This window comes from Bombina bombina, chromosome 3, assembly GCF_027579735.1.
Source record: "Bombina bombina isolate aBomBom1 chromosome 3, aBomBom1.pri, whole genome shotgun sequence".
Taxonomy (NCBI): domain Eukaryota; kingdom Metazoa; phylum Chordata; class Amphibia; order Anura; family Bombinatoridae; genus Bombina; species Bombina bombina.
The window spans coordinates 709,118,573-709,134,444 of record NC_069501.1 but is presented as its reverse complement, the minus strand read 5'-3'; the positions used below and the strand labels follow the sequence as shown (position 1 = coordinate 709,134,444).

At 41.2% G+C, this 15,872-nt stretch overlaps 1 protein-coding gene across 1 annotated transcript in view; it reads left to right on the top strand.

The window, feature by feature from the left end:
- KSR1 (kinase suppressor of ras 1) overlaps positions 1-15,872 on the top strand; it is a 574,092-nt gene that overhangs the window by 481,265 nt on the left and 76,955 nt on the right. Inside the window, exon 12 of the mRNA XM_053707516.1 lies at positions 6,417-6,474. Coding sequence (XP_053563491.1) covers positions 6,417-6,474 — 58 coding nt within the window. The remainder of the gene's footprint in view (positions 1-6,416; positions 6,475-15,872) is intronic.

The following is a 15,872-nucleotide window of genomic DNA, read 5'->3' as shown; positions in this document are numbered from 1 at the left end:
CCATTTTACCCATGATCCAAGAGGGTCAGTACATGACCACAGTGGACTTAAAGGATGCCTACCTTCACATTCCGATTCACAAGAATCATCATCAGTTCCTGAGGTTTGCCTTTCTAGACAGGCATTACCAATTTGTAGCTCTTCCATTCGGGTTGGCTACAGCCCCAAGAATTTTTACAAAGGTTCTGGGCTCACTTCTGGCGGTCCTAAGACCGCGAGGCATAGCGGTGGCTCCTTACCTGGACGACATCCTGATACAGGCGTCAAGCTTTCAAATTGCCAAATCTCATACAGAGATAGTTTTTGCATTCCTGAGGTCGCTTGGGGGGAAAGTGAACGAAGAAAAGAGTTCTCTATCTCCTCTCACAAGGGTTTCCTTCCTAGGGACTCTAATAGATTCTGTAGAAATGTAAATTTACCTGACGGAGACCAGGTTATCAAAACTTCTAAATGCTTGCCGTGTTCTTCACTCCATTCCGCGCCCCACGGTGGCTCAGTGCATGGAAGTAATCAGCTTAATGGTAGCGGCGATGGACATAGTGCCATTCGCGCACCTGCATCTCAGACCGCTGCAATTATGCATGCTCAGTCAGTGGAATGGGGATTACACAGATTTGTCCCCTCTACTAAATCTGGATCAGGAAACCAGAGATTCTCTTCTCTGGTGGTTATCTCAGGCCCATCTGTCCAAGGGTATGACCTTTCGCAGACCAGATTGGACAATTGTAACAACAGATGCCAGCCTTCTAGGTTGGGGTGCAGTCTGGAATTCCCTGAAGGCTCAGGGTTCATGGACTCAGGAGGAGAAACTCCTCCCAATAAATATTCTGGAGTTAAGAGCAATATTCAATGCTCTTCTGGCTTGGCCTCAGCTAGCAACACTGAGGTTCATCAGATTTCAGTCGGACAACATCACGACTGTGGCTTACATCAACCATCAAGGGGGAACCAGGAGTTCCCTAGCGATGTCAGAAGTCTCCAAGATAATTCGCTGGGCAGAGACTCACTCTTGCCACCTGTCAGCGATCCATATCCCAGGTGTAGAGAACTGGGAGGCGGATTTTCTAAGTCGTCAGACTTTTCATCCGGGGGAATGGGAACTCCATCCGGAGGTGTTTGCTCAATTGGTTCTCCATTAGGGGAAACCAGAATTGGATCTCATGGCGTCTCGCCAAAACTCCAAGCTTCCTTGTTAGGGATCCAGGTCCAGGGACCCAGAAGCGGCACTGATAGATGCTCTAGCAGCGCCTTGGTTCTTCAACCTGGCTTATGTGTTTCCACCGTTTCCTCTGCTCCCTCGTCTGATTGCCAAAATCAAACAGGAAAGAGCATCAGTGATATTGATGGCGCCTGCATGGCCACCCAGGACCTGGTATGCAGACCTAGTGGACATGTCATCCTTTCCCCCATGGACTCTGCCTCTGAGACAAGACCTTCTAATACAAGGTCCTTTTAATCATCCGAATCTACTTTCTCTGAGACTGACTGCATGGAGATTGAACGCTTGATCCTATCAAAGCGTGGCTTCTCCGAGTCAGTAATTGATACCTTAATACAGGCAGGTATGGCGTAAATATCTTCATTGGTGTGAATCCAAGAATTACTCATGGAGTAGGGTTAGGATTCCTAGGATATTGTCCTTCCTCCAAGAGGGTTTGGATAAAGGATTATCAGCTAGTTCTTTAAAGGGACAGATTTCTGCTCTGTCTATACTTTTACACAAGCGTCTGGCAGAAGTTCCAGACGTTCAGGCATTTTGTCAGGCTTTAGTTAGAATTAAGCCTGTGTTTAAACCTGTTGCTCCTCCATGGAGCTTAAACTTGGTTCTTAAAGTTCTTCAAGGGGTTCCGTTTGAACCCCTTCATTCTATTGATATCAAACTTCTTTCATGGAAAGTTCTTTTTCTGATGGCTATTTCATTTCCTCGGCTAGAAGAGTCTCGGAGTTATCTGCCTTACATTGTGATTCTCCTTATCTGATCTTTCATTCAGATAAAGTTGTTCTGCGTACAAAACCTGGGTTTTTACCTAAGGTGGTTTCTAACAAGAATATCAATCAAGAGATTGTTGTTCCGTCATTATGTCCTAATCCTTCTTCAAAGAAGGAACGTCTTTTGCATAATCTAGACGTAGTCCGTGCCTTGAAGTTTTACTTACGGGCTACTAAAGATTTTCGCCAAACATCTAACCTGTTTGTTGTTTACTCTGGACAGAGGAGAGGTCAGAAGGCCTCGGCAACCTCTCTTTCTTTTTGGCTTCGTAGTATAATCCGTTTAGCCTATGAGTCTGCTGGACAGCAGCCTCCTGAAAGGATTACAGCTCATTCTACTAGAGCTGTGGCTTCCACCTGGGCCTTTAAAAATGAGGCCTCTGTTGAACAGATTTGCAAGGCTGCAACTTGGTCTTCGCTTCATACTTTTTCCAAATTTTCCAAATTTGATACTTTTGCTTCTTCGGAGGCTGTTTTTGGGAGAAAGGTTCTACAGGCATTGGTTCCTTCCGTTTAAGTTCCTGCCTTGTCCCTCCCATCATCCGTGTACTTTAGCTTTGGTATTGGTATCCCACAAGTAATGGATGATCCGTGGACTGGATACACTTAACAAGAGAAAACATAATTTATGCTTACCTGATAAATTTATTTCTCTTGTAGTGTATCCAGTCCACGGCCCGCCCTGTCCTTTTCAGGCAGGTCTAAATTTTAATTAAACTACAGTCACCACTGCACCCTATGGTTTCTCCTTTCTTGGCTTGTTTCGGTCGAATGACTGGATATGGCAGTGAGGGGAGGAGCTATATAGCAGCTCTGCTGTGGGTGATCCTCTTGCAACTTCCTGTTGGGAAGGAGAATATCCCACAAGTAATGGATGATCCGTGGACTGGATACACTACAAGAGAAATAAATTTATCAGGTAAGCATAAATTATGTTTTTTACCTCTGTGATTACCCTGTATCTAAGAACTTTCTGACAGCCCCCTGATCACATGACTGTGACTATATCAAATCTATTGAGTTGCATTTAGTATTGTATAGTGCTAAATCTTAAATAACTCCCCGGGCGTTAACACAGTGTTATCTATATGGCCCACATGAACTTATCAGTCTCTTATTGTTAAAAGCAATTTTAAAAGGATGTGATAAGAGGCAGCCCTCAAGGGCTTAGAAATGAGCATATGAGATTACCTAGGTTTAGTTTCAACTAAGAATACCAAGAGAACAAAGCAAATTTGATGATTTAAGTAAAATGGAAAGTTGATTAAATGACATGCCCTATCTGAATAATGAAAGTTTAATTTTGACTAGTCTGTCCCTTTAAGCACCTTTTCTATATCCCTTGTTTCACTATTGAAAAGTGTGATATATCTGGGCGTCTGATGCTCTGATGTATCATATTTGGTAATCAAAGCTTCTTTCTTTTTGTGGTTATGAGTAGGTCTTCCCTATTTGTCACCATTACTTTATCATAGGCTTTTTATACTGTTCGTTTATTATATTTTCTATTGTGGAATTTTTGTTTTAGTATTTCTGCTGCTAGTTCAAAATCTTCTATTTTTTAACAATTCCGTTTTATTCGCTGGAATTGGCCGTATGGTATGTTGTCGATCCATTTTTTTGTGGTGGCTGCTCTTGGCATGTAAATAGCCATTTGTGTCAGTGTCTTTGGTATAAACTTTTGTTTGGATCATTTCCTCTTCTATAAACATGGTAATGTCCAGAAAATTGATTTCTTTAGTATTCCATAGTTTCGTAAATTTTAAATTCCAGTCCTTATTATTCAAAGTATCCACAAATTCGTTAAAGCTATTTTCATTTTCCTTCCATATTATAACTATATTGTTAATGAACCTTTTCCACATGATAATATTCTGTATGTGTTGGTTATTTATTTTTCCAAATATGTTCACGTTCAAACATGCTCATGTATATATTCGCAAAGCTTGGGGCAAATTTTGTGCCCATAGCCATGCCGCATTTTTGTAAGAGTATTTTATTTTCGAATTCAAAATAGTTTTTGGTTAGTATTAAATTAATTGCTTCTCCAATAAAAGATATTTGGTTCTCTTTTATGTTTGTTTCTGCAGTTAGTAGCTCTTTCACTGCTGCTATACCCTTGTTGTTAGGTATCAACGTATAGAGGGCTGTGACGTCTAGGGTTGCCAAAGAGTATCCCTCACTCCATGTGATGTCTTTCAGTAGTGACAACAGATGCGGGGTGTCCCTAATATATGATTTTATTGAGGGAACAGTTGGTTCGAGAAAGTGGTCCACATATTCTGATAGATTTCTAGTTAAACTGTTTATTCCCGAAATGATGGGCCTTCCTGGGGGGTTGGATTTATCTTTAAGGATTTTGGGCAAGTGGTAGAACGTAGCTATTTTTGTGCTGTCTAGAGTTAAAAATGTATATTCTTCCTCTTTTAGGATTGAGTTTTTTCTTGCTTTGTTTATTAACTCTTATGCGGTGCTTGCTGAATCAATTCAATAGTTTCTAAAGCAAACCGTCTTGTACATGTGGCCACCCCCCCCCTCACTAGCCGAGATTCAGTAACGAAGTGCTGCAGCACGGTTTGTGAAGCTCCCAGAATCGCTGGGGATTTTTTAACTAACTATATTGGCTTTTCACATGTACGAGACGGTTTGCTTTAGAAACTATTGAATTGATTCAGCAAGCACTGCATAAGAGTCTTGGGACATTGATTGGCATTTTACTATTTTGCCGTTTACATGCGTTTTTTTCCAAGAGACTTTTTTATGTTATTATTATGCATGAGATGTTACAATAAATAAAAGCACACTTTTTACTTAGACCTTTGTGGTGTGCAAAACCAATTCTTTCACCCACCATATACGCTTGTCAAAGGATTTCCTCCAAGACCAACTTTGCTGCCACCTTTCGAAGTGGTTAATCTTCTATTGGAGAGGTGAGCATTGCATTCAAGGAGAGAAATAAAAGTTGCAAGCACAAGGGGATCGGATTGCCTTCCTTAGTGGACATTCACTACTCAGAGTCTTATCTATACCCCATAAGGTTGAGGTGGAAACACGTGAGTTTGCATTTGTCACTACACTACAGATATTAATAAGTGTTTTGATATACTACACCAGGAGGTTTCTTTTGTTGTGCGCCCTTCCCTCTTCTGTTCCAGATATATATATATATATATATATATATATATATATATATATATATATATATATATATATATATATATATATATATAATCTGCTGTGCAACTTACCCCCTTCGCTGCGCTAGTTCTCATGCCTTGTCTGATGGCATGAAAACAAGGCTCTTTATGGAAGCGCGCTCTTGTGAGTGCAGTGCTACATTTAGCCACCAGTCAGCAAGCGAAACCCAGGTTCTGAACCAAAAATGGGCTGGCTCCTAAGTTTACATTCTTGCTTTTGAAATAAAGATAGCAAGTGAATGAAGGAAATTTGATAATAGGAGTAAATTAGAAAGTTGCTTAACATTGCATGTTCTTTCTGAATCGTGAAAGAAAAAAATGTGGGTTTAGTATCTCTAAATTATATTAATTATATATATATATAAAATAGAGAGACAGGTGCACTCTCATGAATAGTTCCACAAGTGCCAGGGTCTGAGGAAGGGGAGTATTCCCCGAAACGTCACTGAAATAAATCTTCTGTTGTATTAAGATGAGTTTTTGCCTGGTTGACATGGAATAGCTTTCTTTTTCTGTAAATCTCTTGCAGGCTCATTTCACATTTGAGGAGCATGATTGTTTTCTTGTTTTTATATGCTGTTAAAAAAAAAGTTCTGATCTGAGCCATGCTTTAACTGTTGCCATCAGAATATTTGTTTATGATTGCAGTTATGTATTTTAAAGTGTATTTAAGATTAAGAAAATTATAAGAAAGAGTCAATTTTTTACATCACACATCATATGTTAGGAAAATCAAAGAAACTGCATCCACCCAAGAGGCACAATATTGTAATAATTAGTGTGTTAATTCTACATTACCATTAGTTTCTATCTTTGGTTTAGTTAAGGTCTGTAATTTATTGCATACAGAACTTTGATTGGATGACTAACTCAAGCGGATGCAGTTCTAGTTTATTGGAAACCTGCCTATAATAAAGGAACTTTGTTTTCATTTGGCAAACTCTAAAAGACATGAATCATGTCAGAGATAGACAATTTACCTCTCCTGTGTTTGCTGAAGTTTGTGGCTTCTGACTTGCAGTACTAATGAATTGCCACTAGATGCCACTAGTAGATTACATAGCAAAGGACTTAAATCAGCCTATTATTTCACAGATTTATAGCAGGCCTTTTCAAAGGACGAGAAGTTTATTTTTGTGTAGAGATTTAATGGACTGTGTAAAATTTAGTACATTTTAATACAACTTGACAATGAATAGTGTTCTCAGTTTGTCTTATTTTCTTTTGTAGAAGTTACTATCCCTCCTCAAGTAACACACCCTCCTCCTGAGCCGTCTGAAAACTGCAGGTAATTTCTTTTCACTCGTAGCTCTGGAAAATATAGAAAAGACAAAGCGCAACAGGATTCAAGTGAAAAGGTTTATTAAACAGATAAAATATATTTTAAAAACAGAAGGTATTAGGCATACCAGAAGTTAAAAACAGAAATGCATATCAGACAAAATTGTCTTAAAACTTTAACCAGGTTACCGCTTCCAGCTGATCTTGAATTGCAGGATGAAACCATTTTATACAGGCTTCCTTTTAGCTTGGTGCTGTGTTGCTCCACAGTGAGATCCACTTGTAGCTCTGGGGCGAGATGACATATGCGCCGCAGGCTTCAGCGGCAGTTCATAAAGTGCCGTAAGTCGGATAAACTAGCGATGTCCAGAAATGTGCATAAATACAGAAACTGCCGCGCCTAAGAAATTTAAAAAAATGTTCAATCTCCCGTAAAAGTCTAACACGTCTCCCCCCAAAAAAACAACACGTCAAAACCCCTATATCCGCCATCACCCCCTATATCCGCCATCACGCCCATATCGGAACTAATAATAAATCTGAAAAAATAGTGATGGGGGCGCCCTTATTGGATATAGTCTTGTTTAAGATAATATTGGTAAACAACAAAAACAGTGATAAAAACAGTGATAAAAAGTGTATAACAATGATATAATGGTATCAGTCTACAAAAGTATGGTATTAAATCACTAGAGACAATGTATGTCCAAAGTTGCACAATGACATGAATTCCAAAACTAGATAATAGAACTTAAAAAGTCTTTAAATAAACTGTAGTAAGTTTCAGTATAGGTAGATGAGAGGACACAATCAGGCAGCTGTCTGTAGAGGATCAAGGCCACGACCCAAAATCAATAATCTGCAGAAAATAGAAGACAGAAGCGCCACATGGCCCAATATTGTAGGAAATATTTGGATTGAGAAAGGTGTAAGGATTACACTCACATGAGATATGTCACCCCTAATGGTGTAGGTGAAGCGGTATGGGATCACAAACAGTCACCCAGAAGACTGACCTCCAGTGGATGTGTAGTATTCTGTAGAAAACAATACAAAGCACAAGAGAGTGCCTATATGGCCTAGTATTGCTAGGACAAATGAGTTGTAGTAATAAATGTATGAAAAGCACTCACATTTGTTGAAGCACCTCCCTTAGTGCTATAGGGGCAGACTGGGATCAATCTGGTCACCCAGTAGACTTGATCAATGGCATCCAAGAACTCTCAGGGGTCCATAGGTAGATGTGAGGAGTAGATGGTATAGCAAAAAGCAGGCAGCAAGTGGTAAGTAAAATAACTTACTTTATTTAAAAGTGAAACTTATGCAACGCGTTTCTCAGCCACCAGTGGCTGTTTCATCAGGCTTAATAAAATTGAATGTCATACACTTGCTATATATACCATAAGTAATCACTGTAATTGGCCACACTTGAGATAGGTGTGGCCCAGGTAAAATCATCACATGAGTCATGCCCAATCCGACATGGCCCACAGGAAATGATGTCACAATATACACAAAACATGACCAGTATAAACATAATAACCAAACAGGTAAACAATAAAAATATGTTAAAAATACATGTCCGTGCAAGATGAAAAATCATCATTTCTCTTGTAAGGTGTATCCAGTCCACGGATCATCCATTACTTGTGGGATATTCTCATTCCCAACAGGAAGTTGCAAGAGGACACCCACAGCAGAGCTGTCTATATAGCTCCTCCCCTAACTGCCATATCCAGTCATTCTCTTGCAACTCTCAACAAACATGGAGGTAGTAATAGAGAAGTGGTGAAATGTAGCTGTTATTTTACTTCAATCAAAAGTTTATTATTTTTAAATGGTACCGGAGTTGTACTATTTTGTTCCAGGCAGAAAAATAGAAGAATCTGCCTGTGATTTCTATGACCTTAGCAGGTTGTAACTAAGATCCATTGCTGTTCTCACACATGACTGAGGAGAGAGATAACTTCAGCGGGGGAATGGCGTGCAGGTTATCCTGCTATAAGGTATGTGCAGTTAAGATTTTCTCCAACATTGGTGTGTCCGGTCCACGGCGTCATCCTTACTTGTGGGAATATCTCTTTCCCAACAGGAAATGGCAAAGAGTCCCAGCAAAGCTGGCCATATAGTCCCTCCTAGGCTCCGCCCACCCCAGTCATTCTCTTTGCCGTTGCACAGGCAACATCTCCACGGAGATGGTTAAGAGTATGTGGTGTTTAGTTGTAGTTTTTTATTCTACTATCAAGAGTTTGTTATTTTAAAATAGTGCTGGTATGTACTATTTACTCTGAAACAGAAAGAGATGAAGAATTCTGTTTGTGAGAGGAAGATGATTTTAGCAGACAGTAACTAAAATCCTTTACTGTTTCCACATAGGACTGTTGAGATGAAGTAACTTCAGTTGGGGGAAACAGTTAGCAGACTTTTCTGCTTAAGGTATGACTAGCCATATTTCTAACAAGACTGTGTAATGCTGGAAGGCTGTCATTTCCCCTCATGGGGACCGGTAAGCCATTTTCTTAGTCTCAAGCAGAATAAAGGGCTTAATATGGGCTATAAAACTGGTAGACACTTTTATGGGCAAAATCGATTGCTTTATTTGCGCATTTTATACATGTTTATGCTGGTATTTCACACTTATAAACTTGGGGAACGTTTTTTAACGTCAGGCACTATGTTAGACACCTTTTCCAGTCAGGAAGGGCCTTCCCATTTGTAGGCTGAGCCTCATTTTCGCGCCATTACTGCGCAGTTGTTTTTGAGAGCAAGACATGCAGATGCATGTGTGAGGACCTGAAAATAGTTGGAAAAGTTCCTAGAAGGCGTCATTTGGTATCGTATTTCCCTCTGGGCTTGGTAGAGTCGCAGCAAAGGCTGTAGCTGGGACTGTAGAGGGGTTAAAACTGTAACCGGCTCCGGTTTCGTTATTTTAAGGGTTAAAGCTCTGAAAATTGGTGTGCAATACTTTTAATGCTTTAAGACACTGTGGTGAAATTTTGGTAAATTTTGAACAATTCCTTCATATTTTTTCACATATTCAGTAATAAAGTGTGCTCTGTTTAAAATTTAAAGAGACAGTAACGGTTTTGTTTTAAAACGGTTTTTGTGTTTTACTGACAAGTTTAAGCCTGTTTAACATGTCTGTGCCTTCAGATAAGCTATGTTCTATATGTATGAAAGTCAATGTGTCTCCCCCTTCTAAATTATGTGATAATTGTGCCAAAGCGTCCAAACAAAGTAAGGACAGTACTGTCACAGATAATGAAGTTGCCCAAGATGATTCAACAGATGAAGGGAGTAGACATGGTTCTACATCATCTCCTTCTGTGTCTACACCAGTTTTGCCCACGCAGGAGGCCCCTAGTACTTCTAGCGCGCCAATGCTTATTACCATGCAACAATTGACGGCTGTAATGGATAACTCCATAGCAAATATTTTATCCAAAATGCCTGCATGTCAGAGAAAGCGCGATTGCTCTGTTTTAAACACTGAAGAGCAGGAGGGCGCTGATGATAATTGTTCTGTCATACCCTCACACCAATCTGAAGGGGCCACGAGGGAGGTTTTGTCAGATGGGGAAATTTCAGATTCAGGAAAAATTTCCCAACAGGCTGAACCTGATGTTGTGACATTTAAATTTAAATTAGAACATCTCCGCGCACTGCTTAAGGAGGTGTTATCTACTCTGGATGATTGTGACAACCTGGTCATTCCAATTATGCAAGATGGACAAGTTCCTAGAGGTTCCGGTGCACCCCGACGCTTTTCCTATACCCAAGCGGGTGGCGGACATAGTGAATAAGGAATGGGAGAAGCCCGGCATACCTTTTGTCCCCCCTCCTATATTTAAGAAATTATTTCCTATGGTCGACCCCAGAAAGGACTTATGGCAGACAGTCCCTAAGGTCGAGGGGGCAGTTTCTACTCTAAACAAGCGCACTACTATTCCTATCGAGGATAATTGTGCTTTCAAAGATCCTATGGATAAAAAATTGGAGGGTTTGCTTAAAAAGATTTTTGTACAGCAAGGTTACCTTCTTCAACCCATTTCGTGCATTGTTCCTGTCACTACAGCAGCGTGGTTCTGGTTCGAGGAACTAGAAAAGTCGCTCAGTAGAGAGACTCCATATGAGGAGGTTATGGACAGAGTTCACGCACTTAAGTTGGCTAACTCTTTTATTTTAGATGCCGCTTTGCAAATAGCTAGATTAGCGGCGAAAAATTCAGGGTTTGCAATTGTGGCGCGCAGAGCGCTTTGGCTAAAGTCTTGGTCAGCGGATGTATCATCTAAGACAAAATTGCTTAATATCCCCTTCAAGTGTAAAACTCTCTTTGGGCAAGAATTGAAAGAGATTATCTCAGACATCACTGGGGGAAAGGGCCACACCCTCCCACAAGATAGGCTTTTCAAAGCCAAGAATAAGTCTAATTTTCGTTCCTTTCGTAATTTCAGGAACGGACCGAGCTCTAATTCTGCATCCTCTAAGCAAGAGGGTAATACCTCACAGACCAAACCAGCCTGGAAACCGATGCAAGGCTGGAACAAGGGTAAGCAGGCCAAGAAGCCTGCCGCTACTAACAAAACAGCATAAAGGAGTAGCCCCCGATACGGGACCGGATCTAGTGGGGGGCAGACTCTCTCTCTTTGCTCAGGCTTGGGCAAGAGATGTTCAGGATCCCTGGACGCTAGAAATAGTTTCTCAGGGTTATCTTCTGGAATTCAAGGAACTACCCCCAAGGGGAAGGTTCCACATGTCTCACTTATCCTCAAACCAAATAAAGAGACAGGCATTCTTACATTGTGTAGAAGACCTGTTAAAGGTGGGAGTGATACACCCAGTTCCAACGGCGGAACAAGGAATGGGTTTTTACTCAAATCTGTTTGTAGTTCCCAAAAAAAGAGGGAACTTTCAGACCAATCCTGGATTTAAAGATCCTAAACAAATTTCTAAGAGTACCATCGTTCAAGATGGAAACCATTCGAACGATTCTACCCACAATTTAGGAAGGTCAATTTATGACTACCGTGGATCTAAAGGATGCGTATCTACATATCCCTATCCACAAAGAACATCATCAGTTCCTAAGGTTCGCCTTTCTGGACAAACATTACCAGTTTGTGGCCTCCCATTCGGGTTAGCCACTGCTCCAAGGATTTTCACAAAGGTACTCGGATCCCTTCTAGCGGTTCTAAGACCAAGGGGCATTGCAGTAGTACCGTACTTGGACGACATTCTAGTACAAGCGTCGTCTCTTTCAAAGGCAAAGGCTCACTCAGACATCGTTCTGGCCTTTCTCAGATCTCACGGATGGAAGGTGAACATAGAAAAAAGTTCCCTGTCTCCGTCGACAAGAGTTCCCTTCTTGGGAACAATAATAGATTCCTTAGAAATGAAGATTTTCTTTACAGAAGTCAGAAAGTCAAAACTTCTAAACGCTTGTCAAGTTCTTCATTCTATTCCTCGTCCTTCCGTAGCTCAGTGCATGGAAGTAGTAGGATTCATGGTTGCAGCAATGGACATAGTTCCTTTTGCGCGAATTCATCTAAGACCATTACAACTGTGCATGCTGAAACAGTGGAATGGGGACTATACAGACATTCCATCCGGGGGAGTGGGAACTCCACCCGGAGATCTTTGCCCAGTTGACGCAACTATGGGGCATTCCAGATATGGATCTGATGGCGTCTCGTCAGAACTTCAAGGTTCCTTGCTACGGGTCCAGATCCAGGGATCCCAAGGCGACTCTAGTGGATGCACTAGTAGCGCCTTGGACCTTCAACCTAGCTTATGTGTTTCCACCGTTTCCTCTCATTCCCAGGCTGGTAGCCAGGATCAAACAGGAGAGGGCCTCTGTGATCTTGATAGCTCCTGCGTGGCCACGCAGGACTTGGTATGTAGACCTGGTGAATATGTCATCGGTTCCACCATGGAAGCTACCTTTGAGACAGGACCTTCTTGTTCAGGGTCCATTCGAACATCCAAATCTGGTCTCCCTCCAGCTGACGGCTTGGAGATTGAACGCTTGATTCTATCAAAGCGTGGGTTTTCAGATTCCGTGATAGATAATCTGGTTCAAGCCAGAAAACCGGTAACTAGAAAGATTTACCATAAAATATGGAAAAGATATATCTGCTGGTGTGAATCCAAGGGATTCCCATGGAATAAGATAAAGATTCCTAGGATTCTTTCCTTTCTACAAGAAGGTTTGGATAAAGGATTATCTGCGAGTTCTCTAAAGGGACAGATTTCTGCTTTATCTGTCCTACTACACAAACGACTGGCAGTTGTGCCAGATGTTCAAGCATTTGTTCAGGCTTTGGTCAGGATCAAGCCTCTTTACAGACCTTTGACTCCTCCCTGGAGTTTAAATCTAGTTCTTTCAGTTCTTCAAGGGGTTCCGTTTGAACCTTTACATTCCATAGATATTAAGTTGTTATCTTGGAAAGTTCTGTTTTTTGGTTGCTATTTCTTCTGCTAGAAGAGTTTCTGAGTTATCTGCTCTACAGTGTACTCCACCCTATCTGGTGTTCCATTCAGATAAGGTTGTTTTGCGTACTAAGCCTGGTTTTCTACCAAAGGTTGTTTCCAACAAAAATATTAATCAGGAGATAGTTGTACCTTCTTTGTGTCCGAATCCAGTTTCAAAGAAGGTACGTTTGCTACACAATTTAGATGTAGTCCGTGCTCTAAAATTCTACTTAGAAGCTACAAAAGAGTTCAGGCAAACTTCTTCTTTGTTGGTCGTCTATTCTGGTAAAAGGAGAGGTCAAAAAGCAACTTCTACCTCTCTTTCCTTTTGGCTTAAAAGCATCATCCGATTGGCTTATGAGACTGCCGGACGGCAGCCTCCTGAAAGAATCACAGCTCACTCCACTAGGGCTGTAGCTTCCACATGGGCCTTCAAGAACGAGGCTTCTGTTGATCAGATATTTAAGGCAGCAACTTGGTCTTCACTGCACACTTTTGCCAAATTTTACAAATTTGATACTTTTGCTTCTTCGGAGGCTATTTTTGGGAGAAAGGTTTTGCAAGCCGTGGTGCCTTCCGTTTAGGTAACCTGATTTGCTCCCTCCCTTCATCCGTGTCCTAAAGCTTTGGTATTGGTTCCCACAAGTAAGGATGACGCCGTGGACCGGACACACCAATGTTGGAGAAAACAGAATTTATGCTTACCTGATAAATTATTTTCTCCAACGGTGTGTCCGGTCCACGGCCCGCCCTGTTTTTTTAATCAGGTCCGATGAATTATTTTCTCTAACTACAGTCACCACGACACCCTATGGTTTCTCCTATTTTTTCCTCCTGTCCGTCGGTTGAATGACTGGGGTGGGCGGAGCCTAGGAGGGACTATATGGCCAGCTTTGCTGGGACTCTTTGCCATTTCCTGTTGGGGAAGAGATATTCCCACAAGTAAGGATGACACCGTGGACCGGACACACCGTTGGAGAAAGTAATTTATCAGGTAAGCATAAATTCTGTTTTTCTAGAAGATGTGAATGCTAGAAAATGCTGCTGATGCCAAATTTATGTAAGGTAAGCCTGAATACAGTGATTTAATAGCGACTGGTATCATGCTTACTTTCTGAGGTAATACTCTTTTATATTTACAATATAAAACGTTTGCTGGAATGTTTAAACGTTTTTATATATACTTTGGTGATAAAACTTTGTTGGGGCCTAGTTTTTTCCACATGGCTGGCTTAAATTTGCCTAGAAACAGTTTCCTGAGGCTTTCCACTGTGTTACTATGAGTGGGAGGGGCCTAATTTAGCGCTTTTTTTGCGCAGTAACTTTTACAGACTGGGACATCCAGCTTCCTCCAGGAGTCCCCTGAATGCTATAGGACATCTCTAAAGGGCTCTTAGGCTTTCCAAAATCGTTTGTTGGGGAAGGTAGGCCCACAGCAAGGCTGTGGCAGTTTGGCTTGACTGTTAAAAAACGTCTATATCGTTTTTTGATCCGTTTTTTGAACTAAGGAGTTAATCATCCATTTGCAAGTGGGTGCAATGCTCTGTTAGCTTATTATACACACTGTAAAAATTTCGTTTGATTTACTGCCTTTTTTCACTGTTTTTCAAATTCTGACAAAATTTGTTTCTCTTAAAGGCACAGTACCGTTTCTTATATTTGCTTGTTAACTTGATTTAAAGTGTTTTCCAAGCTTGCTAGTCTCATTGCTAGTCAGTACAAACATGTCTGACATAGAGGAAACTCCTTGTTCATTATGTTTAAAAGCCATTGTGGAACCCCCTCTTAGAATGTGTACCAAATGTACTGATTTCACTTTAAGCAATAAAGATCATATTCTGTCTTTAAAAAATTTATCACCAGAGGAATCGGACGAGGGGGAAGTTATGCCGACTAACTCGCCCCACGTGTCAGACCCTTTGACTCCCGCTCAAGGGACTCACGCTCAAATGGCACCAAGTACATCTAGGGCGCCCATAGCGTTTACTTTACAAGACATGGCGGCAGTCATGGATAATACACTGTCAGCGGTATTAGCCAGACTACCTGAATTTAGAGGAAAGCGAGATAGCTCTGGAGTTAGACGAAATACAGAGCATACTGATGCTTTAAGAGCTATGTCTGATACTGCCTCACAATATGCAGAAGCTGAAGAAGGAGAGCTTCTTTCTGTGGGTGATGTTTCTGACTCAGGGAAGATGATGCAACCTGATTCTGATATCTCTACATTTAAATTTAAGCTTGAACACCTCCGCATGTTACTCAGGGAGGTTTTAGCTGCTCTGAATGACTGTGATACAATTGCAGTGCCAGAGAAATTGTGTAGACTGGATAAATACTATGCAGTGCCAGTGTGCACTGATGTTTTTCCAATACCTAAAAGGTTTACAGAAATTATTACTAAGGAATGGGATAGACCAGGTGTGCCGTTCTCTCCCCCTCCTATTTTTAGAAAAATGTTTCTAATAGACGCCACCACACGGGACTTATGGCAGACAGTTCCTAAGGTGGAGGGAGCAGTTTCTACTCTAGCAAAGCGTACTACTATCCCTGTCGAGGACAGTTGTGCTTTCTTAGATCCAATGGATAAAAAGTTAGAGGGTTACCTTAAGAAAATGTTTATTCAACAAGGTTTTATCCTACAGCCCCTTGCATGCATTGCTCCTGTCACTGCTGCTGCGGCGTTCTGGTTTGAGTCTCTGGAAGAGGCTTTACAGGTAGCGACTCCATTGGATGACATACTTGACAAGCTTAGAGCACTTAAGCTAGCCAATTCTTTTGTTTCTGATGCCATTGTTCATTTGACTAAACTAACGGCTAAGAATTCTGGTTTTTCTATCCAGGCGCGTAGAGCGCTATGGCTTAAATCATGGTCAGCTGACGTTACTTCAAAGTCTAAGCTGCTTAACATTCCCTTCAAGGGGCAGACCCTAT